The 24926-nt window shown below is 33.6% G+C and overlaps 1 protein-coding gene across 1 annotated transcript in view; it reads right to left on the minus strand.

The window, feature by feature from the left end:
• ALDH1A1 (aldehyde dehydrogenase 1 family member A1) overlaps window positions 1-5320 on the minus strand; it is a 52188-nt gene extending 46868 nt beyond the window's left edge. The window contains exon 1 of the mRNA XM_039841825.1: window positions 5195-5320. Coding sequence (XP_039697759.1) covers window positions 5195-5260 — 66 coding nt within the window. The 5' untranslated portion in view covers window positions 5261-5320. The remainder of the gene's footprint in view (window positions 1-5194) is intronic.
• Between the last annotated feature and the right edge of the window lie 19606 nt (window positions 5321-24926).

Genomic DNA, 24926 nt, shown 5'->3' on the forward strand with positions numbered 1-24926 from the left:
CTAGCTTTGATTCTTTTAGATGTTTAACATCCTCACCTAACTTTTGTTCATTCTCTTTTATTATTCATCCCCTACCTCATAAATTCTGCCTAGCTTCCAAAGATTTTTTTGGGGGGGTGGGGGTTGCGGGGGGCGAGTGGAGGGCTGCCTAAAGCTGAGAAACATTTACAACAACAGCCATCATTCCACATGCCATGCCAGATTCTCTATAATTTCCAGGTTTGGAAATTCATCTATAATTTCCAGGTTTGGAAATTCAGACTGGTGACATAAAATGGGGAATCTCCTCATCCTTCCTCACCCTTAGCATTTCTTTATTGAAAATGTAATCTGTTAAATCTCTCTGCCACCAAGAAAGCACTGGCTTGGTTCTAGCCCTACAGAGATAATTTGAATTTAGGGCCCTGAATATTTGTTAGAGGGAGTCAGGGGCGCTCTTCCAAAATCTTATACCAATGAATAATGCTAATAAGTTTTATTTTGCCTACTAGTCAAATTTACCTTGATCCAAGCTACAAATATTGTTAAGAAAGGACTTATTTATTTAGAATTATAGCTTTATACCAAACACATTAAGATATAGTAACTTTTACTCTGGAAAGGCTTTATTATGACTTGAACACTAAACTGTATTTAGAAAATGGTCATGTTTTAAAATCAAAGGTCATATAACGCATCCCTTAAAATCTGACATATCAAAAATTTAAAGAGTAAAAATCAATTTTAAAGTTCCTTTAACATTGCCATTGATTGTTTCCCCATATAAGAAGCACTTGAAGTCCAAGAGTGCACATAGGCATCTATAATTTCCAATCAATATTATGAAGTTTAAGTTCAGGTCTACTGTACATATATATTATTCAAAATTATCCTGAGTCCAAAATTTATAATGAGAATACAGTTAGCATAATGGTTAAATAGGACCATCTTATCCATTCCCTTTTTATTTTACTCCAGCCACTTTAGCCTTTTGATAGTACTTTGAATATACCAAGCTCTTCTTCATAGGGTCTTTGCATGTGCTGTTACCTCTGGATCTTTGTTCTTTCCCCACTCCCCACAAGTATGTAACTACTATATGCTCGGCATCCCTCAGGCTCACTTAACTGCCCCCTTTTTAAAAAGGCCTTCCATAAAACCTCATCTTCTCTCAGCTTTCTGTTTTCTTCCTTTAACACTTATCGTAATTTATTATTAAAGTATTCACCTAGTTGTTTATTTTCTTCCCCACACATCCTCCAGGAATACAAGCTCCATAAAGCCAAGAATCATATTAGTTTTCTAATGTCGGAAGACCTAGCACAGAGCAGTTGTTCAATGACTTGTTAAGTAAAGGGAAAATGGGAGAAATGAATGAAAAGGATGGGTATTTAAAAATGTATGTGACCTGAATTTATTTGTTGTAAGAATCTAAAAGGAGATAATGGTGCCTAGCACATAGTAGTCAATGATTCATAACTCTTCTCTATCGAAAATATACCATTTGGATGAAAGCTCCTGTTTCAAAAACTTTAATAAGACTTGCCTTATTTAGCATATTTGGAGAAAGAAAGTATTCTTATTTATTTCTTCTTCCTGGTGGCCTGGGAACAGCTGAGAAGCAACTGAAAAGGCTCAGGGTTATGTCACTTCCAATAATCACGAATGGACAAATGAAAGTTAATAAGAAGAACAGAACAGGATTCCAGCAATTTCATGTCACAAAGTAGTGATATTGATCTCAGAGAAGTCACTTGATGTGAGGGTTCAGACTGATAGCATTCAGTCTGGCTTTGTCACATGTGACTTTAGGCAAGTTACTTAGCCACTCTGTTCCACAATTTCCTCATTGAAGAAACAGGAATAGCAATCTCCTTGCTAATAGGGTTATTGTGAGGAATAAATAAAATCATTATAAAGACCTTAAAACAGTCATTGGCACAGAGTAAAGAAAATAAATTTTAGCTACAATTATTTCCTGGGTTTTTGTATGTATGTGCACTTGTATGTGTGAAATGTCATTAGTGGATGAAGATCTTTTTTAGCATGAACAAATTATTATTCAATGAGTTAAGTTTAAGAACTAAGTGAAATATTTTGTGATTTGAATTGTTTGAGAAAACTTATCTTCTTGAATTTCCTATTTGTATTATTATTTTTTTAAGGTAAAAACAGTGTTGGAAAGGGAAAATGGGAAATAGTTAGCAAATCCTTTACAAGAAAAGGATCCTTGAAGTCTTGGGTAAACCTTTGGAACTTTGCTCCAACGTGATCCTTGTCAGGTGGGGCATGACTGTGCAAAAAAGAGTGACAGAAAAACTAGGAGAAGAGAATGAGATGAGAGGAGCACTTATGGGAAACAGATCTAGGAAAGGCTGAATAAAAGGAGATTTTGGAAAATTGGAAAGAATTCAGAAAAATAAATAGCACTAGGAAAGCTAATGTTAATCAGTCACTTCCCATGTACCAGGCACTATTTCAAGTGCTTTATATTCATTAAACTCATTTAATGCTTTCATCCACCTTAGGAAATTGGTACCTTTATTATTCCAATTTTACTTATAAAGAAACCAAGGCAGAGAGAGGTAATGTAGCTTGCCCAACGATCGCATAACTTTCAAAGAAGCTCTTCATTTAAAGATTCAATAAAATGGATGAGTTGGCAGATGTATGATTCATTTAGAGTTGGAAAGGGGACAAATGAGGATAGAGATGAGATCTCAGTTTATGTAGATTTATAATGATATTACTGAAGTTTTAAATTCTAAAAACCTTTGTATCCTTTTAGAAAGTAATTCTTAACTCTGATCTGTTTTATCCGCCCCCCTCAAAAAAAATAATCGGATTGTACTAGAGAACATCATAAAAGATATGCAACAATGAGTTCTTTTGTTTGGATGAAAAGCAGTATCAAGTTTAAGAGTATGCAGTTCTACTATAGTTGTAATAATTTTTTATTACTCAGCCCTGTTTGTTGTCTCTTTCCTCTACCTTGCTCCAAGGACCAATATACTTCCAACAATAATAAAAGACATTAACATAGTAAGAGAAAAATAATCCAGAGGTTAGGAGCTGGCCGTAGAAGGTAATTCCTGGGGCACTATAAAATCTTTGTTTACTTGGTTTGCAACCAGGAAATGATAGTTAGTAACTATCATTTTTCCCACTCCTCTTGCAAGTGCAAATCCAATACAATTCTTCAGTGGGGCACAGTAAAAAGAAAATGCAAAGGCATTTGAAAAAGCTCACCCATTTAGATTTAATTACATACATAACTGGTGTCCTCCCAAGTGTGAAAATGCTGCTAACCCATAAATCAGACAATAAAATTCTGTCTGAGCAGATTTATAGAGAAGATGTGTGAGTAATCCAAATTCACTGACTTACATTGGATATTTTTATTCCGAAAAGTTTTCAAATGGAAGAGCAAATAAATGCCTGTTCTTTGAATCTTGTCTTCTCTTGAACTTTTAGGCCAGTCATGTTCCCTAGAGGGGTGTTCTTGTGTAATGACTTTGACGAGAACAGGAGATTTTAATCTTAAAAACCTCTCTACGTTAAAGGATTACTAGATCTGTGTTTGTATATTAGATTAACCACCGTCTCATGTTTCTTACATGTTTAATAAATAAATACTAAATTAAGCTTAAGTAGAAAGACTATTTCACACTAAAGTTTCCTTGAGATGTACGTACAAGAAAGAGTGCAAACTTCTGCAAAGCCAAATTCTAAAAAATGTGACCTTCGGATTACCAAATATTTTCCCAGGTAGTATCATAGGGAAAAAAAAGAAGGACTCTGTAATAATAGTAGTGAGGTAATTCAATCATTGCCAACAATTTTGATCTTTATGAAATGCATTTTTCAACGTGCTTGCTTTGGATTGAAATTTCTTGCGACCCATTTGGAATAAGAAAGTTGGGAAGGCTGAAGAAGTCATGTCATCTTTTGGGCATACCTTTGCCAAATGTAAATTGTTGGAAGATATGGACTCACCACATTTTTTAATGTTCTCATTTGGAACAAAATTAAATGGAAAAATCTTTTCCCTTTTAATACCTCGTGAGAATAATCTGTTAATATACAAAATAGCTGCATGTTAAAGGCACAATCTGCTCTCTGCAGATACTTTCCTAAGGAAAAAAGCCAGTCAGCTGAGCAACTTCTTCAGTTTTGTGCCTAGGAAAATGAAAATGTAACCAACCGTAGGATTACAAAATCGTCCATGGTTAAGTAAGGAATTAATTAAATAAATAAATAATAGCAAAGTTTTTACTTGATCATTAAATTATAATGCTCTTGATTATTCATTGGCTAATTCAGAAAGCAAAATGGCTCTCCCCGAGTTGAAATAGTTTCTTTCTTACTTTACTTTCTCCATCACACCATAAAGATAACTGTAAGTAATTTGGTTAGACTGGTTTCATCTGTTCGTTTTATTCGTTTGGGAGTTCTAGGCTCTGACAGGAAAGCAGGTATACAACAGTGTGAACCAGGCAAAGTTCAGAGATGTTCTTGAACAATTCAAACAAGAATCATTGCCTTATTCTCTCTAGCTGTGGATGTTTAAGTCTGGGTCTGGCTCCTCCTCATTTCTCTATATATTTATCAGTTAGCAATTAAACAACTGCTCCAATGGCAACAAACTTGGCTGAAGAAATAAATAAGAATGCTTTCTTTTCCAAAATATGCTAAATAATGCCCAGTCCATTTGAAGGTTTTGAAACAGGAGCTTTCATCTAATATTTAGACTCAGGTCCTTTGATTTTGACACTCATTAAACATATAGAAATATCATGTTACTTCAGCATGCTCTGTTTCTTTTTCTTTGTTTTTCTTTAAATATTTCCCATTTGTTTGGCCTTTTAAGTATTTGTTTCTCTTTATCATACACACTGGGTTATGGGTTATGCTGAAATTAATAGGACTGCTTAGTAAAGTCCACTGAATCCTGGTACAAGAACCTTCATGCAGAAGAGAATGCCTTTCATTTAAAAATATTTGTAAGAAATAAATTTATGAAAAGTCTCCTGATGTGATTTAGAATTCATTATTTGATCAAGACACTAAACCCAGAACTGCATTTTCCAAGCTTTTTATTTTTATATTTGCAAAGGACTCTTTACACAAGTTTACTTAAATTAACCTTTTATGCTTTATATAAATGTAGTTTTTATAAACCTGAAGCAAAGCAGCAAATATAAATTCTACTAACCTTAGTATATTGAAACTTCAAATTGGCAACTGGGACAGGTAAGTCTGGCATGCCTGAGGACGACATTTCTGGTTCAGATCCTGAAATACAGGTGACAGGCTCAGCGATTTAGTTCTGATAGAGCACTTGGCTTTATTTGTTCCTTTTTATCTGCACGGGCTAAAGTTTATTTGCATACTGGGATATGATTGGATGAACAAACTCCGGAGAAAAAAGAAAATGACACTACTTATATAACACCTAGTGCAGGAAGCCCTTGACTTTAAAGTTAAATCCTTAAGAAGCTGCATCTGGAGTCAGGGCACTATTTGCAGACGAATTAATTTACAAAGCCGAAACCTGTGATGAGAGTACACAGCGCAGCTTTTCTGGCCACTAAGGCCAGTTATTGTTTTTTTTTTTTGGCTTTTCATGCTTTTTAAGCTACTGTGAAACTTTCCATTCTCTCACAGACTTGCAATCAGAATTTGAGAATTGAAAAAGTCTAAATGGGAACTTGTTCTCAGTAGAAGCTGGTGAGGAAGGGACCCTAGCCAGGCGTCTTTAGGACAATGCCGGCAGGTAAGCAAGGTGCTGTTTGGAGAAGAAAGGTCCTCTATCTAGATCCTACCCAAGCCAGTTAAAAAAAAAAAAATCATACTAATCAAGTATATTTTAAGTCTGGGTAAGTAGACCTACTGTAATTTCAGAAGCTCTAAATTATCTTTATTTTATATAAGGGAATAGAAAAGTCAGCAGGATTTTTAGAGAACTCAGGGTGCAGTATCATATACACACACAGTCACTGCAGTAGCAATATGGCAATATAGTCTGTTAAAACTCATCAAAAATGAAAGTAACCTCTGTTTTTGGAAGTTATATTTATCCATCACTGATACAGGCAATTGTACAAAGAGTGAATTTAAATAGGACTCTGAAGTAACTCAAATTCTTAAAATTAAATTAATGTTTCAAGCTGGAAACATTCATAAAGGACAAATATTAAGTACACTACTCCCATTTTAAGTACAATATTATATTTTATTGAAGCTCTAGCAAAAGTCACAGTAAGAACAAGATGGAACACTTTAGATGCTCTTAATTCTGATTACTAAGAATTGAGAACAATGATTTTTTTCCCAAGTGAAAATTGCCAGCTCCCCCAAATATGAGGTTAAGGTAGAAAAAGAAAGGCTGCAAGTTACTGCAAGTCAAGTGCTGGAGCCTTGCTTTCTCTTTTGATCCTACTTAGTTCCCTATTTTACCGACAGAAAGAAAGTAGCTTGCTTATGATCACAAGGATAGTAAGTGCACAAGAATTTCATTTCCCAGAGAACTGGTTGTTTTGGTTCTCAAAGTGAATAGTCATTCTCAAAGGTACTCAAACTTAGCCTTTTATTCATCTCAGACTGGGAGGAGCAAACTTTTTCTGTGAAATGGGACAGATATTTTCTGCTTTCTAGGCCGGATGATTTCTGTTTTAACTTACTGGACTCTGCATGAAAGAAACTGTAGATAACAGATACATTAATGAGTTTAGGTGTTTTCCAGTACAATTTTATTTACAAAAACAGGAGGCAGTCTAGATCTTGCTCACCGTCCAGCCCCCTCGATACTAAGGCAGCTATTCCCAAGATTCTTGCTTCCCCTGTTCCTCATGCTCAAAGACCAGATAGAACCTTCTGTGTTATTTCAACATTTTTTGTTCTATCTCTTTCTCTCCTCCTCTCTTGCTCTCGATTTTTTTCTTTTTGGAAAATTGAATTGTTTCCTCTTTTAAAAATGTGTTTTGAGTTAATCGCCCAATACATACACAACAGCTGTTACATAACTTGCAGATTGGTGCTCTGGCCATGCCCAGACAGCTGTGTTTTGCTTCTTTCTTCTACTCTCAGCGTAACAGTTTGTGCATTCAAACACTGGTTTATTTGATGTGCAGGCAGTGTCGTCTACTACCTGTATGCTCATCCTTGATCCTATTTTATTGAATAATTACGTAAGAACAGGTTCCTTTATATCAGACATTACTGAATGCAGGTAAAAGGAGCAGCTTTGGAAACAGGTTACCACACCCGCCAATTTAATTGCAACAAATATTTACCAAGTATCTTTTATGAGTAAAGCATTGTGATTAAAGTATCAGGAACTCTTTAACCTTAATCTTACATGAAGGGCAGGTCTTTCCTGCCCGGAAACCAGAGGGCCTGAGATCTCTATTTCTGAGATCAGCTTTGTCCAGCCCCTAGAAATTGTCTTGAAGAATAGTATGTTCTGGGACTTGTTGCATGGGTAGAAAGTTTTATCAGACCATTTCCCTCCCTTACAGAGAGAAAATGGTTTTGGTGCGAGCACAGCGGCCAAGGAGGCACACCTCAAGACTGGACCTACAGTTGTGCATTTTTATTGTATGAAAATATTATGCTGCAGAGGAGGGGCTGGCACATTAACTTGAAGGTAATAGACAAAGGATGTTTAATCTTCCTTTCCTTCTTGAAACATGTTAAATTAAACACACACACACACACACACACACGGTGGTGGAAGCACAGTTTATTCTTTTCTTGATTCTGACTTCTTCCAGCCCTTTGTGAAAACTGTCATTATACCAAGAAAGATACAGACCATGACTTCAACCATTGCTGAAACCACTGTCTCATTTTACAATGACTATTTCCAGAACTCCATTCGTGCCTCAGTCTCTGAAAAGATAATGGAGCCTAACCTTCTCCCACCCGCAGGAGTAATTGAAATAAAAACCATTCAAATTTGTTAACAAACTTAATTGTATGGTGGAATAAAAATAGCCTCTTTCCACATTTTCTGGATTCAAAGTTCAGGATCGATATGTTGGAGCTAAACCTCTTTTGTTCAGTGACATTCCCCGCTCCCTGACTCCTCAGTGTTGCCTTAAGCATGGCTGGTGAGTCTGCTGGTTGGTTAACCCAGCAATGGATATATCCCTTCGCTTTTATTTACTGCAGTTTTAGCAGACATCACATTTCTCGTATGCCTATTTGGGTTTTAATAATTTGGGAAACATCGATCTTGTGTAGGGTGAAGGAAGCTTGGTGTTAAAAATGGAGATGAAAGGCAGCATTTGAGTATGTGAACGTATGTATCTGTGGGCTAATTTCTGTTCATCTGCCATTCTTCTCCAATTAGCAAAATTTTCTCACCCCTGATTTCTCTTCTTCTCCATGTCCTATCACTGCTTTCTCTTTGTCTTGCATAACTAAGATATGGCAAATGTCCCTCTTATCTGATACAATTAGGGCACTAATTAATGAGGTTGCTAAAAGAAACAGTAGATTAAAGTGGCTAAAAGATAATTATTTTAGTTTAAATAGGTTTTTGCTAAACTTTATGAGCCAAAGCCATTTCTTGGAACTGGGTCTGCTGCTGGAGTTTGAAGTAACCTTACATAAGTAGTGTTCACAATGAGTTTGTTTCTTCAAAGTAGAGAGAGAAATTAAAGACACTAAAGACATCTTTGAAGCAATCTGAATGTCGACTACTTTGAGATTTTTATGATTTCTCCATTTTTTTTTACAGTTGCCTTTTGCACAAATTATACAGCAATGTGCTTAGCAACTTGACAAGATTGTTTGCATAGCACTCAATTTAGTTTTCATAGAAATAACTCTTTTTTTCTTCCTGATAAATCTATAGTTTAAATAACATTTATTTCAATCACGTCATTGAAATACTAGGTTCATGCGAATGATCAGGGTTTGGAACAAAGAGACTTGACTATTGGTAAGCAGAGGAAACTGTGCCCTAAGCTGAGCCATAGACATGAGTATCAGTACTAACATTTTTTTTTTTGCTTTCTATTAATTTTTTTTTATATTTAAAGCATTTTAAAGTCAAATATACCATATACAGAAAACTGTAAAAATTATAGTATACATCTCAATAAATAGTCATAAAACGAACAAAACAAAATAACTACCACTTAGGTCGAGGAATAGAACAATATCATCACCCTATAACCCACTTTGTACATCCCTACCCCCTTATTCCTCACCCTAAATTACCAATATCTTCACTTCTAATGCTACATATTCTTTTCCCCTGATTTTGAACTTGATGTAAACAAATCGTACAGTCAGAAAACTTTTGCATGGGAAATTTGGAGGTGCAAGTTAATCTGGCAAGTGAGTTAAATGATGGTTGTAGGTAAATAAAGTTTCACAGAGCGTACTCCCCACCCCAAAATACCCCAGTAAAAATAAATATAAGTGCAAAAAAAAAAAAGCAGCAACATGTTAGCATTTTTATGAGCAGAGGGTTAATTTTTCATTCCAATCACAGTGCATATAAAAGTGCAGAGAAACGGCTCTACTCCTACAGTGTTGATCAGAGCTTAATCGCATTTGGCAAGTTACATCAGAATATCAAAAATGTTCAAAACTTCGATCCGGTTACTTTACTTCCAGAAATTTATTTTAAAGAAACAATTAAATATGTGTAAGTTATTGACAAGTATCTCTAATATAATATTTATAAAACAAAAAAATACCAAATGATTATGTAAATCAAGATTTAGCGAAAAAGAAAACCAAAACACAAATATTTAAGGAAGGACCCGGTAAGCTTTTGTAACATATTGTAAATTAATAAAAAAGCAGCTTATAAACCTGTGTGTAAGTATACTAATAAATTGTGCTTCACTCTTAGTATTTGGCTAAAATTTGCAATTTGGCTTTAATCTCAGCTTTAACATTTGGAAAGCGAAATAGTTGAATGTTGACTTCAGTGTCATTTCTGGCATCCTGAATTTATGCATGATCAAAACTCATGTGATAACCTTGATTATATTTTATATAATTTCCCCAAGCTTAATAATGGCCCTCAAAGATATCCCTGGAAACTGTGAATGTTACTTTATATGGAAAAGGAAAGTTTGCAGATGTAATTAAATTAAGGATTTTTAGATGAGAAAGTATCTTGGGTTACCAAGTGAGCCTTAAATGCAATCACAGTGTCCTATGAGAGGCAAGCAAAGGAGGTTTGACTACAGAAGCAGAAGGTAATGTGACCACTGAAGCTGCTAACTCTGACCCTGGCGGAAGGGGCCAGGATCCAAAGAATGCAAAGAATGCAGCTCTAGAAGGAAAATACAAGAACATGGTTTCTCTACTCGAGCTTCCAGAGAGAGTAGGTACTGACCATTTCTTTGATATTGGCCAGTGAGACTCATTTCAGACCTCTGTAAGAAATCTAAGAGAATAAATGTGTGCTGTTTTAAAGCACAAAATTGTGGTAATTTGTTATAGCAGCCATGTGAACTGAACACACTAATCAATGAAAGCACAAGTTCAGGGACTTCAAAAAATAAGTGCTGTCGCCGATCACTCACTAGTCATTCTGAATGTTTTCCAGGCTTGTTTTTAATAACTAAATATCCAGGTTCATGTTAAGAAAAGACTTTGACCTGTACTTTGGAATAAAATCTCCTCAGGTGCTTGACATCTTAAAAATCTTCCAATTTCAGTTGTAATATAAATGCATATTCATTCAATTGCAAAAGTAAAATACAATAGATAATTACGTTTGTGAAAGCTATTCGTTTTTAAAATAATTATTTTATTTGGACAAACTTGGTTTGTATTTGCTTGTTTGGATTCATTCCCACATTTTAAAGTTACACATACATACCCTGATGTATAAGCAACATCCGAACTTATTTTCCAGGCCCTGGCTTTATATTTCAGCTGCTTGGCTACCTGAACTAAATAATTCAGGTAGTCTTGTAGCTGGTTTTGCAAACTTGAAAGCCTGTATATTTGTTTCATGTGGACCATGCAATATTAAAAAATCAGAAATATTTATATAAAGTTCCAGATTTTAACTTCTTAAATATCAGAAGATCTGAAGAGTGGTTTTAACCTGCATACTTTTGAAATCACCTAGGTAGTTAAAAACAAAACAAAACAGATTCTGATTCAGTAGAAGTGGTTTGAGCCCTGGTGTTGTTATGAAGTTAAAGCTCCTCAGGTAGTTCTAACGTGTAGTCAGCTATCAGAACCACTAAAGCAACTCTGGCTCCATCTCATGGTGCAACCACTTGCTGCTGAGTAGTAGAGGATGTTCAAAGTTGGAACTATACCTGCATCACCTGGAAAAATTTTAGAAATGCAAATTCTCGGGCCATTTCAGGCCTACTGAATCGGAATCTCCAGAGATGGGGCCCAGCAATATGTGTTTTAATGAGCCCTCCTGGTGATGCTGAGTCGAGATCAAGTTTGAAAATGACTGCACTACAACTTAAATCCAATCTATCTTTGTTATTTAGTCCAGCTGGCTTTCAATAAATAAACAATCTAGTCCCTTAGTTTATATTTTAAGATTCAGTGTTTCTTTATTCTGTTTTTGTTAGGTTTGTTCTGTTCTTTTCTAACTTCGGATATTTAGATCATTTGATTTTCAGTCTTCTTTCATTTAAAGCTCTAAATTTCCCTCTAAGCAAGTTTTTGGCATCATCTACAAATTTGGATACAATATTTTCATTTACACTCAATTCAAAATACTTTCTAATTTTCGTTGTGATTTCTTCCTTGACTCATGTGTTATTCTGATGTGCATTTCTCAATAAACAATCTGAAAATCATTGTAGATTACATTAGTACGGATATATTTTCATGTGCTTACAAATTTAGCATTGTTATAACTTTCTAACGAATTGAACTTTTATTATTATAAACTGTCCCTGTTTATCTCTATACTTTTTGGCTTAAAGTGTCTTTTGTCCACTAAATTATACTTACATAGTAGCTTTTCTTTAGGTTGGGATTTCCATAACATATCTTCTTCCATCTTCTTATTTTCAATCTTTGTATGTATTTCGTATGTCTCTTTAAATGGCCTATAGTTGAGTTTTATTTATTTATGCAGTCTAAGAAATTTTGTCTTTTAATTGGGTTATTTAGCTTTTTGACATGTATTATAATGTGTTTATAAATTTACATATCAAATTCTACCATCTTATTATTTTGTTTTACCTGCTCTATTTTTCTTTCTTGCCTTTTTAAAATTGATTTTAAATTAGTTAAGATTTTAATTTTAAAATTAAACAAAACTAAATTAATTTTATATTTAGGGGAAATTAATTTTAATTAATTTAAAAATAAATTCTTTACTCTATTAGCTTGGGAATTATTTGTTGTCTTTACTATTATTTTAATGATTATTCGAGAAATTACATTTTTGTTTATTGAAGTCTAAAAGTAATTGGTAGTTTTACTCTTTTTCTTGGCTAATCCAAATACCTTAGAACACTTTAAACTCCATTTACACTCCTCCCAATATACGTGTCATTGTTAGTAGATGTTTATTTAAATGGTTTTGTACATGTTAATATTATTGGATATTCTGTTTGCCACTCCAGATCCGTTTCATCTCTTTGCCTCATAACCTGGGCCCTCTGTTCTCTGGCTTCTGCTGTGGTTCAACCAATAGGAAAGGGAGGGAGATTGGAAACTAAGAGGAGAGAAAGGTCAGGTTACTTCCTCCTTTGTCTGACTAGCATTCAGACAGGGTTTCAACAGCTGCATCTTTCCTCTATGACTGCAGGCCATGCTGAGTGTTTCTCACTGCAGAGTGTTGGCTCCTACAACTCAGTGCTCGATCCGGCTGGCTTTTGAGAGTAGTAACTGCTTCTACTGTAGGCAAGCTCTGGGTTCTTTGGTACCCCTTATGGCTTGCCCACACGTCTGTCAAAAGTTCTTTCATTAAATCATCTTCAAAACTACAGCCAAGGGTACCTTCCGTTTTTTGCTGTGACCTTGATGTTATTCCTTTAAAATTTCAGGTACATCTTTTTGGGGAAGGGGTTCTCTATAATTAGTTATGTATAATAGTGTAATAAGACTGGTAAACTACTACACAAAATGAAGTACTTTGAAAATAACCTATATTTATGCTTGTGTTCCTTCATCTCATTGCTCTGTCCTCTCTCTCTCACCCAAATGAGGGCATTATGAAACATGTGTTTATTATTATCTTGTTCAACTTCCACTATATCTCTATTTATTCCAAAAATGGTAGGTACATACATGTGTATAAATTTTAGTTATTTCTAATTTTATAAAAATGAACTTACTTTTTTTCTTACTTATGTATTAAATTGATAGAACTCATTCATAATGTTGCATGTCACTATGGTTTCTTTATTTTGACTGATGTGTAATATACCTTTCTGATAACAGTTTATTTACCCTGTCTTTTGGTAATAGGTTTTTGGGGCTTTATAATTGTGAATAGTGCTTCAATGAACATTTTTGTATACATTTTTCTTGGCACTGTAACTAGAATCAAATTTGATAGTTGAGGAACATAAATCTTAAACTTTGGGATATAATAACAAAATGGTTGTATCAATTTACACTTCCACCTTCAATGGAAAGATGACCCTGTGAATCCACATTCTCCAGCATTTGCTAGTGTCAGGCTTTTTAAATGTTACTAATCAAAGAGATGTAAAATGATATCTCATTGGAATCTTGATTTGTTCTTCTTTGATCACTATTTATACTGAATACTTCATCATCTCTTTATTGGTCAGTTTTGTTTTTGTAAAATCCCTGTTCACATGTTTTGCACATTTTTATTGGGTTGTCTGTGCATTTTTAATTGTCTTGTGGTATTTTTAAATATACTCCTGATTCTAATCTTTAGTCATATTATAATGTTTTCTCTGTTTTTAATCTCTATATTTCACTTTACTTACAGAATCTTTTTCATGCATAAAATATTTTTAATTTTAATGTAATTAAATTTATCGATCTGTTATTTTTATAATCAATACTTTCTGTCCTTTTAAAAGAAAACTATACCAATATCAAAGAACAAATATATTTTGTGATCTTTTCCTAAAAATAGAGCTTTAAAATTTTATTTTTCCTTTTGAAGCTTACTTGAAAATAATTTTCACATATAGTGTGAAGTAAATTTAATCATGTGCTACAGCTGGCTCATACCAGCTTAGGAACACTGTTAATTTTTCAGGAATTTGAGAGGCAAATGACTTCACATTAGTGTCTTGATCTAGACAATGAGTGAAATATTTGCATCATAGGAAGACAAATGCTACAAACCAGGGTAAACCAGGGCTCGTTTGTTTGTTTGTTTGTTTGTTTGTTTTTTAGAGGGTTGGTTTATCAGCAAACTATTGTGTACTGTTAATCTTCTCTATGTGGATAACCACTTTTCCAGTTCCATTTATTGAACCATTTTGCTTTTCTCCAATAATCTGACTGCTACTTTTGTCAAAGAATAATATTTCATACAAATACGTGTTTATTTCTGGGTGCTTTATTTTATTCCTTTGATCATTTTGCCCATCCATCTACCAATATCATGTTATTCTAATTACTACATGCAGAACTTTGTAAGAGTGTTTACTATTCTTCACTTTATGTGCTTCTATATACATTTTAGCATTTTTTTTATACTTTAAGTTTCATGAAAAGCCATGTTGAGATATTGATTGGAATTTGAAAAGAGATGACATCTTTGTTGTATAAACGTTGCTATCTATAAAATGGTATATTTCCCCAATGTATTTAGAAAGTCTTTAATATCTCCTAGTAAAATTTAAAAATTACCTATTGAGATTTATATACATTTTGTTAGATTTATTCTTGAGTACTTGATTTTCAAATTTGTATGCCTGTAATTAATTTTTCTTGACTTATTACACTGGCTAGGCCATCTAACACATTGTGGAATTTAAGTGATGATAAAGGATATCCTTCTCTATATCCCAATTTTAAAGAGAATGTTTCTAATGTTTTCTCATTTAGATTGATTTTTGTAGTGAGTTTTGTTGCTTGTTTATATTTAGAAACTCCTTTCTAGTTCTAAAAGTTTATTTTTATTCCTACTTAGAACTTTTATTATGAATGTGTTGAAGTTCATAAATTATTTTTTATATCATCTTAGCTTTTCATATTTTTTTTAACTCTGTATGTTGTCAGTTACAATTATGGATTTTTCTAATGTTAAAAATTTTTGCATCCTTAAGCTAAAACTAAATTAGATTTACATTTGATGACTTGCGTTGGGAATGAAAATATGAATATATCTAGAAATGCATAATAATAAAATTATATATTAAATTCTGTGAGGCTCAGCAAAAACAGTATTTCAAAGGAAATTTTTTATTCTTGAAAACATATTGAAAAAAGTTTTTCAAATTGAATAAACTAATTGCTCATTTTAAGGAGTTAGTAAATCTGTAGCAATATAAAGAAAGTAGGAAGAAGATAAGAGTATTATTAAATTTTTTAAAAAAAGATAAAATAGAGAAATTTAGCAAAGCCAAAAGTTGACTTTTTGAAAAAATAAGATGGAGAATCCTTTACAAGACTGAGCAAGAAAAGAGAAAAAAGATACAAAAATGTTTTGATTAAAATGGAATATACTTGCAGATAATGTAGCAATTAAAAGAAAATAAGAAAACACTATCAATAACTATATATCAGCCTATCCAATTATTCCAGTATCATTTGTTCCAACATTATTCTTTTACTACTGAATTGCCTTTGTGCCCCTGTGGAAAATCAACTGCCCATATATGTGTAGGTTTATTTCTGGACTCTCCATTCTATTCCATTGATCTCTTTGTCGGTCCTTATACCAATACCACACTGTTGTCATAACTGTCACTTTATAATGAGTCTTAAAAATCAAATAGTGTTAGTCCTATAACATTTTTTCTTTTCAGCATCATTTTTGGCATTCTAGATCCTTTCTATTTCCATATAAATTTTAGAATCAGTCGGTCAATTTCTACAAAAAGTCTGCTGGGATTTTTATTGGGACTATTTTGAATCTTTTCTCTTCTTCTGGGACTCCAACTGCGTTTGTATTAGATCATGTCACTATATCCTTTAGTCATTTACCTTCATTTCTCTATGTTTCATTATTTTGTCAGTGTAGGTTTTATTATGGAAAATTTTTTCTATCCCAGCCAATTTACTAATTCTTCCTTTAACTATGTTCAATACTTGTTAAATAATTAATCTAGTTAGCTTTATGATAGCCTTTTTTTTTTTTTTTAGTTCAAGAATTCTTTCTTTGTTTTTCTTTTTTAGTTTCTAGGTCTCTCTTAAACTTTTCAGGTTTGTAGATATTTTTATTTTGTGTTTGACGATTTTCATATCCTAAGTCTCTGTATTGAGAATATAATTTGTCTGTTGTTCCTTCTGGCTTTTGTTCACATTGTCTTTTCTCCTGACTCTGCTAGACATTATGTACTAGGCACTGGATTTTAAAAATTGTTTGTAGAAATCAGGAGATCTATGATGATGTTATCTTCTTCCAGAGAGTGTGCATATTTGCTACTGCTAGCCTCCTAGCATCTCCAGGTCTTCCAAAACAACTATGGACCATAGCATTCCGAGATAAAAATAAGAAGTTTTCATCAAGACTATCCTTCCCTTCTCTGCATGTTCTGGGGCTAAGGACCATGAAGCTTTATGTGATTCTTTTTAAAATTATAATATTCTTTTGAGTATTGTATTATGTTGACTTCAAATAAGATTAATAGTCTCAAATCATTATTGAACTAAATAATTTAACAGAATCACAGATATATTATATCTTTATGCATAAATGAGAAAAAAAGAGAAAACTTAAAGTTCTTCTAGACTAACAACGAAAGACAAAATGATTTGTCAATCCAAATAGTATTACTTGGGCAAAACATATAGAAGTTCCTTGAAGTTTTATTTCACAATACACAGCAACAATCTCAAAATTCCAAATCTCTTAAATGGCTCATTTGTGTCAAAAACACTTCCAAGAATATCTTATGAAAAAGAGCAGAATTATTCATTTTTATACAAATCTCCATACTGGAAAGGAGAATTATCATGAGATGTTTTTGTGAATGTTCTCAATTCACCACTTTATCAGAACTAAATTTAAGACATGAAGTTAATCTGTTCTTCTGTACTGTAAAGAAAAAAGAAGAAACATTTTATTGTTATCTTTCTGATACTCCTTTTATCAGCATTTGAGAGAGACTGCAGTTTCAAGTCTAAGTAGTGGAACACAAAGAGTATAAGCCTGTCTTTATGAAAGCTCAAGAAAGAAGGAATTATTTTGACACCCACAGCCTAGGCTAAGGAGATAGGACCATGCTGTTGCCTCCCCTTCCAGTGACTCAGAGGGCATCTTTTCTATTACATTCTTCAGTGAGTGTAAAGCCATTCCAAATATGGAATTTCAGTTCCTATTTTTCTGGTCTCCTTACTTGGCCAGTAAAACCCTTCGACTATCAGGCCGCAAATTCTCAAGGACAGGAATAATTTGTTTACCTCTCAATTTTTAGTTTCCTCTTTGTTCTTTTGGCTTCTGGGGATTTCTTGTGCTTTTTTATTTGGCCAAGTATGCATTTGATAGCTACTTATTATAATGAGTGAAATGAAAATATTTTTCCAAAAAGAGCACAGTCGTTTTTAAAAAAAAAAACCTAGCTGGTTCATAAAACGACTGGATTTTTATAGCTTGTTCAGTTTTAGTTTGCACATTTTTTCAGAAGCTTTTTTTTTATAAATGACAATCATTAACAGAAAATGTTCTTACTCTTCTATAGTATTTTTAAAATTAATTATTACTTACATGCATAGAGGTGTATGTATATAGAAACATCTTCTCTGACTTGGTGCTATTCTCTTTCAGTTTTTCCCTTTTATAGAAACTCTCATTCAATTTATGTTAAAGTTACAAAATCAGACCAATTTGTTATTGTTCAAATATTAAGTTTAGTACTTGTATATAGAGTCCTGGGTTGAGCCAAAATTTAAGCTAAAAATCCACTAGTATTCAGTATTGATTTTGATGTGTTTAGAAGACTGATCATAGTATTGATTTTGATGTGTCTAGAAGACTGATCATAATTGACCCATCGGAATTTTTTTTAAAGGAAGATCTAAGATTTTCTTGAGAATAACTCTAAGTGAAGGTACACCAGGCAAGTAAATTTGGATCTATAATAATGCTTTGGTTGTCAGTAATGAGGTTTAAATCTGATCACAACTTTTTCTTTTCTATTGAGATTTGCTTCTGATCCATCACTCCCTCTCCCAAACTTAGTCTCTCATTGTAATGATAGGGGCAGAGTAGGCTGAAATTAATTAATGACAAAGTTATTAACTAATAAAAGTCATTCTCCCACACACATGGAGGTATTCTAGGAGTACTTGACTTAGCTCTGCTACTCACATGACAAAGAGAAATGTAAAGAAAAGAGACAGATGTATTGTCCTCACAGTGATTTAGAGGCATTAATGAACCCAGGAAATCATTCTCACTGGCATTTTGGGGTTCTATCAGCTATGGCAGTAGAAGTGTAGGGCCCACAGCAATGCCCAGGAGAGGGCATAGCCAAGGGACAGGACAGCATTCAGGCAGCAGAGGGGTGCTATTGGCAGCTTAGTGACCACTAAAAAGAGATTGTGCCCTGGGCTCTAATATCTAGTATCAGCTTTCTTCAGCTGTAAATGGTGGCAGCGAGGTGCCCTGATAAAAATCCTCACTAAAAGGAAACGGGAAACAGATGAGATATAATGCAGATTGGTGGTTGCCAGGGCCTGGAGAAAGCAGGAATGGATAGGAGTTTTATTTTAGAATGATGGAAACATTTTGGAACTTTATAGGGGTGGTGGCTACACCATATGGTGAGTGGACTAAATGCCACTGAATGTTTACTTTAAAATGGTTAATTTTGCTATGCAAATTTTACTTCAATAAACTAATTAAGGGAATAAATTATAAATTATAAAGGGAAAGCAGATAGAAGCTTACTCCTGACCACATGTGAAAACCCAAGGACAACCTAAAATAATGAATGATTTTTGATAGAGTTGTAGATTTTGCAACACCATGGATATCAAAAGCCTGAGAAACATAGTTTTTATTACTTTTTAATGGATCCAGGAATGGTTACCCTGGGGAAATAAGAGTTTCATGCCATTTAAAATATTTTGTTCTCATGTCTTATTGTTTCAGTCTCAATTCTTAGATATTGTGACAACAAAAATAATGATTAGCATATATTGGATAGCACTTTAAGACTGCTCCATAAGGGTAACTTTTGCATATTTTTCTTGTTTCTGATCATTTTCTGAAAGATGAAGGATGATATCTCTCACACTTCCCTCTTTCAAGGAATAAAAGAAAGGTACATATTAATCTAAAATCTTTTGTAAGTCATCCTGATTAATTTTGTAAAGGGTTTATACAATATCCTAAGAATCAGGAATTCATTTCTCTCTGAAGTCAGACTACTATAGTTTTAAAGCAAAGAACAGCAATTTAGCATGTGGAATTTAAAAACAAATGGTGTGTGAACATAGGAAATGGTTTCCCTCGGGCAATAGTATCATGGTTTGTCCTGAACCCAGATTTCAAAGCTTCCCTCTAAACTATTGGGAAGTGATTTTTCCCAGGATATAACTTTCTTACACATACACAAAAAGCAATGGCACATTTATTTTCCTAATGTTCCTGTATAAAGACTGATTTTTTAAATAGATAGGTCACGAACACCTAGAATTTCAATACATTATCTGTAGGCAATCCAAATTGTTTCTTCAAGAAAATGGACTTCAATAATTCAAAGTCCTAGAAGGGCTTGGAAAATTCATCGTGCATTAACTAGTTGATCCATGAGAACTTTTTTCCCAAATATGAAGTTATTTTTCCAGTTTAATCCCCAAACTGCAAAATTTGAAGAAGCATATGGCTAATGGCAAAAATAGTTTCTCTGGTTTTTAAGAAGCACCTATGTACAGAGATTCCACTCTGTTTTGTAGAATTTTGAGTTATTCATTCTTCACCATTCGACCCAAGTTTACCACTCTAATAGAAATTGACATTATGTAACTATTCTCATTTCAACTACTATTTGAGTGAGGGCTGATCCTATAGAAATGTTTTTTATGTACCTCTATGTCTGGGGTGTCATTGATATGTGCATGGACAAATCCTTTTACCACAGTAAACAAACATATAGAAAGAGACAGATTGAGTTCTCTCTCAAAAGTATAATATAAGAAAGTTATAAAATAGGGTAAATAAAATCATTCTTTGTAAATATAGAATCAAGGACAGAGAATCCTTGGTGCTTCAGATTCTCTTTTAGGAATCTGGCTTAGGAAAGGCATTTCACTTAGTAAATCCATACTAAATCCTGTTGCATTCTGCATTCATACCACTAAAGTATCCAGTAGCTGGTGACACCATCCTCTCTGCCTGGAATTCTACAGTCCAACACTTTCAACTATTGGAGTCCTGTTAATTATTCAAAACCAAACTTTCAAAACATTACATTAACCAAAACCAAAACAGCAACAATGATAACCGACATTTATAGTTATCAACCTGATTCTGCTCTAAGGGCTTTATAAATCTAGATTGAAAGTTTGACTATTTAACCCACTGTGCAGATGAGAAAACTAAGGTTTGATGAGGTTAATATCTTTAGAATCTTCCTAACCCACCATTCCAAATCAATTTAGTCCCTACCTCCTTTGGCTTGTACCCTCTATAGATATGTGTTAATTTTATCTTGATATCTTTATTAATCTAGCTTCCATACATACCCTTGCTTTTCCTTCCAGTCCATAGAAAGAAATCTAACTATGGGCGGTGAACACACAGTGCAAGATATATATGCCTTACTGTTGAATTGTACACCTGAAACTTGCTGGATTTTGTTAACCAATGTTACCATAATGAAAAGAAAAAAGAAAAAAAAGAAAAGTTGTCTTTCTCACTCACCTCTGTACCAAATGCAATACAGAGGGAAGCACTATGCATACAATACAATCTTCCATAATTATATTTAAGTTTTATAAATTTGTAATAGTTTATTGCCTTCAGCTTTGCTGAGCAATAGTCAAGTTGAGTTGGCACAGAAAAAAGACTCCTAATTAAAAACCAAGATTCAATCAGCACACTTGGTCCAAAGAATTTTCGGAAAGTCATTAGACCACAATTTTCCATTTATGAAACTGTGGTCAATTTGGTTAATAAAACAAGAGAGTTGGTGTGCTCTTTGGTTAATAAACAGGATATTCCCCCCAAAAAACTTTATGTTTATTTGCCTTGAGAGGTAAGGAGACCATGACCATGTCAAATAGCCAGTATTCTTAATTTATGGCAGGTTTGCATTGCTAGTTTTTGTTATCTTAGGTTGAGGTTAATTTTTTCTATGACCACATTGTCATTCTGCCAACTTTGTTCTCATATTCCAGATAACTAAATATATAAAGTTTGCAGTGATTCAAAAAAATATTACATTTCCTCTTCTTATCTATTAGTGAAAGGGAAAGATCTCTGCATAGGTCTCGCAATTAGTTTAAAGGTAGAAAACCTTGAAAAAGTTTGTATGGGCTTTTCTTTCAAGCAAATATAATTAATAGGTTACCTTCTCATTTCCACATTTGGGATCATATCCTTTACATCTCTGTTTAGCATGGATTGGGGTGGCTGGCATTGTGGAGCTGAGCAGGGTACAATTCATGCAGCTGTATACAGCAACCCTGGTATGAAACATATCTCAGTGTGGTTTTAATTTGAAATTGCTTGATTATTAATGAGTTTGAGAATCTTTTCACTTGTTTAATGGCTACTTATACTTCTTCATGTGTGAAGTATATATTTATGACTTTTACCCAATTTTTAACTCTTGCTATAGTCTGCATACTAGTCCTTTGTCAGTTGTATGTATTACAAATACCTCCTCTCAATTCGTGGCTTGTATTTTTACTCTTTTTATGATGTCTTTGATGAACAGAAGTTCCTTATTTTAATGAGGCCAATTGTACCACTTTTTTTTTTTATAGTAAATGGTTTTAATTTATTGTTTAATGAGTTATTCCTTGACCTGAAGCCAGAAAAATTTTCTCCAAGGTTTTTCTCTGAAAGTTTGACAGTTTTATCTTTCACATTAGTTATTTTATCTAGTGGGAATTGATTTTGCCTTTATGTCATCCAGTATTATTTATTGAGTAGTTCCTCTTTTGTCCTTTTAATATCCATCATAAAATTTCAATACATGCATTACTTTGTTTCTGTTTTAAGTCAACTTAGTCTTCGTCCAAATACTTTTTGTTCACGTAGTATATATGCAACTTTTTATACTGTTTCTCTATTTTAAGTTATCTTATTTTTCATATCTCCATACTGTTTTATAATTATAATGTTTATGCTTATACAAAATTTTGCAGGATTTTTGTTTATGCATTCCATATTATTGGTCAGTTAAACTTTTTCCAATATATTTCATATTATATAGAATGCTATCATGAACATTTTATGCACATACCTTTTCTTCTGCTGAATAATATCTGCAGGATATAATCCTAGGAATGGGAATATTGAGTAAGAGTAAGGATATTTTATGGTTTTAAATACTATTAAATTTAATATCATGATACTTAATTCCAAAATGATGATTTCACTTTAACATTTTAATTTCCTGCCTCCAGTTATTAATAATGAAATAATACTTTGGCTTAGCTTTAACACACATTGATTTAATTGTTTATGAAGCTGAACAAGTTTCCTTGAGTCTGTTTATTATGCATGTCTCTTCATAGGTGGGTCTCTTGTTCACTCTCTTTATATTGAAGTTTTGGTGTTTTACATGGAGATTTAAATGGGTTCTTTCAAGGTTACAGATTTATACTAGATACTGTATAACTTTTTTTTTTAAGAACTAACATCTATTTTTAGCCCCTGCTTAGCCTTTTTTTTTTCATCATATTGGATGAATCACACAAGATTAATTTTGAGCACTTAAATAGAGGCACTGGGGTCCTTTTCCAGCTGCATTTTGGCACTGTTGTGGCATCGTCTCTCTGAAGTCACTATCACTTATACCTCTGGGAACTGGAGATCGAATTACTGCCCTACTTGGAGTAACCCGCAGAGACCAGCTTCAAAGACGATGGTTTAAATTTCTATCCCATTCAAAGCAGTGGCAGGCATAGGAGCAGAGCACAGTGAGTCATTCTCATCCTTTTGTGGGCACTCGGCTTAGCTGCATGTCACGTCTAACAGTGCTCAGCTTTTAGATGAAGGAACATCAAGTGCTATGTTGGCTAATTACACCAGACTTGGAACTTGACTCTTGAGTACCGGAGAAGAGATACATACGCAGCCTGTTTCTTTACATTGATTATTCACCATACAGATTTCCTTGGACTGAACTCCAAAGAACTAAAACATATCCTGCTTCTTCATTCATTCTAGTTAAGAATGCACCCTTTCACCTGCCTAGAAGTTAGGGTGGAGAGTGTTTTATAGATAACATTGTCACTCTTTATTCTTCCCCTCCCTTCCTCCCTACCACATCTAAGTCATTGAATCTTGTTCATTCAAGATTCATACATTGGGATATATCCTCTTTTCTTTAGTTGCATTGTCTTAGTTCAAGCCCTTATAATCAATCATCTAAATCATTTTAATTCCTCTCAGTGCATCACTTTGCTTCCACTCTTATCTGTCTTTTACTCTCGATATTAATGAGAACATTATCAACTACAAATACAGAAACTGAACTCAAGTTATGTTATTAAAGCAAATAAAAAGAATTTATTGAATTAAAGAATTGAAGAAGAGAGTTGGCTTCAAATATAACTAAATATAGGGGTTCAAATGATGCCATCAGGATTATTCTCTCATCTCTACCACTACCTTCCTTGGGGAAGGTTCTGTCCACATAGTGGCTAAGCAAGTCACAGGCTTATGTGAAAATGTTAGCCGGAAATCCAAAAGAAAAAAAAAAAAAAACACACAATGTTTTTCTCTCGTAGCATGTATGTCATCTACCCACCCCATCCCAAAGACCCATAGTAAGCGCTTTCTTCTGCCAGGGTGCATTCCTGGACCAGTCTGATAGCAAACTCAGTCCAAGTGCCTAACCCCATGGTGGAGAGGTAGAGACCCTTGTTTGCCAGCCCTACGAAAATCACAAGAAGCAGGGATGGGGCAGTATTCAAAACAAGAGGTGACCGAACCAACTAAAACTTAGTAGAAATTCACTTAAGATGGCCTCCAGAACTATCTTTTTTAAAATAAAATTATAATCCTATTTCTAGTTTTCTGCTAAAAAAAAAAACCCTTTCAGTTGCTTCCAGTTTCTCATGGGATGAAGTTCAATCATCTAGCCTTGCAATAGGTACACCAGACTAAAGACTCATTCTATCTTCCTTGTAATCTCCATATACTCCCCAACATGTTTTGGGTTCTAAAACATCATTGCCATATACATCATTATTGCTTTAATATTCTTAGTATACTTAATTCTTTTAAGTTTTTATAACTTATAATGCTCTACTCTCCGCCATGAAAGCCTTAATCCTCTTCTCTGAACAGCTTAAATGTTACTTTCAATTCCCAGTTTTCAATTTTATCTTTTAAAATCTTTCTAGGCTACACCAGTCAGTTGTTACTCCCTCTGTTGCTATGGCTCTCAGCACTGATCTTGTCTATAATTTTAAACAGATTGTTTTATAATTGTCATTATGTATTTGTTTTCTATCCTAGACTTTGAGCAGCTTGAGAACAGGCACTAATTTTATAAAATTGTCTTTACTTTCTGCACTATACCTTGACTTGTGTAGCTCATAGCAAATGCCCCAAAAACACATGTCGATTAACTGAATATGTGCATAAAATTAGATTCTAGATTTTTATGGTAAAAGTTTATTGAAAGTATGATTTTCAACCAAGT

This window comes from Pteropus medius, unplaced genomic scaffold (assembly GCF_902729225.1).
Source record: "Pteropus medius unplaced genomic scaffold, Ma_sr-lr_union100, whole genome shotgun sequence".
Classification (NCBI taxonomy): Eukaryota; Metazoa; Chordata; class Mammalia; order Chiroptera; family Pteropodidae; genus Pteropus; species Pteropus medius.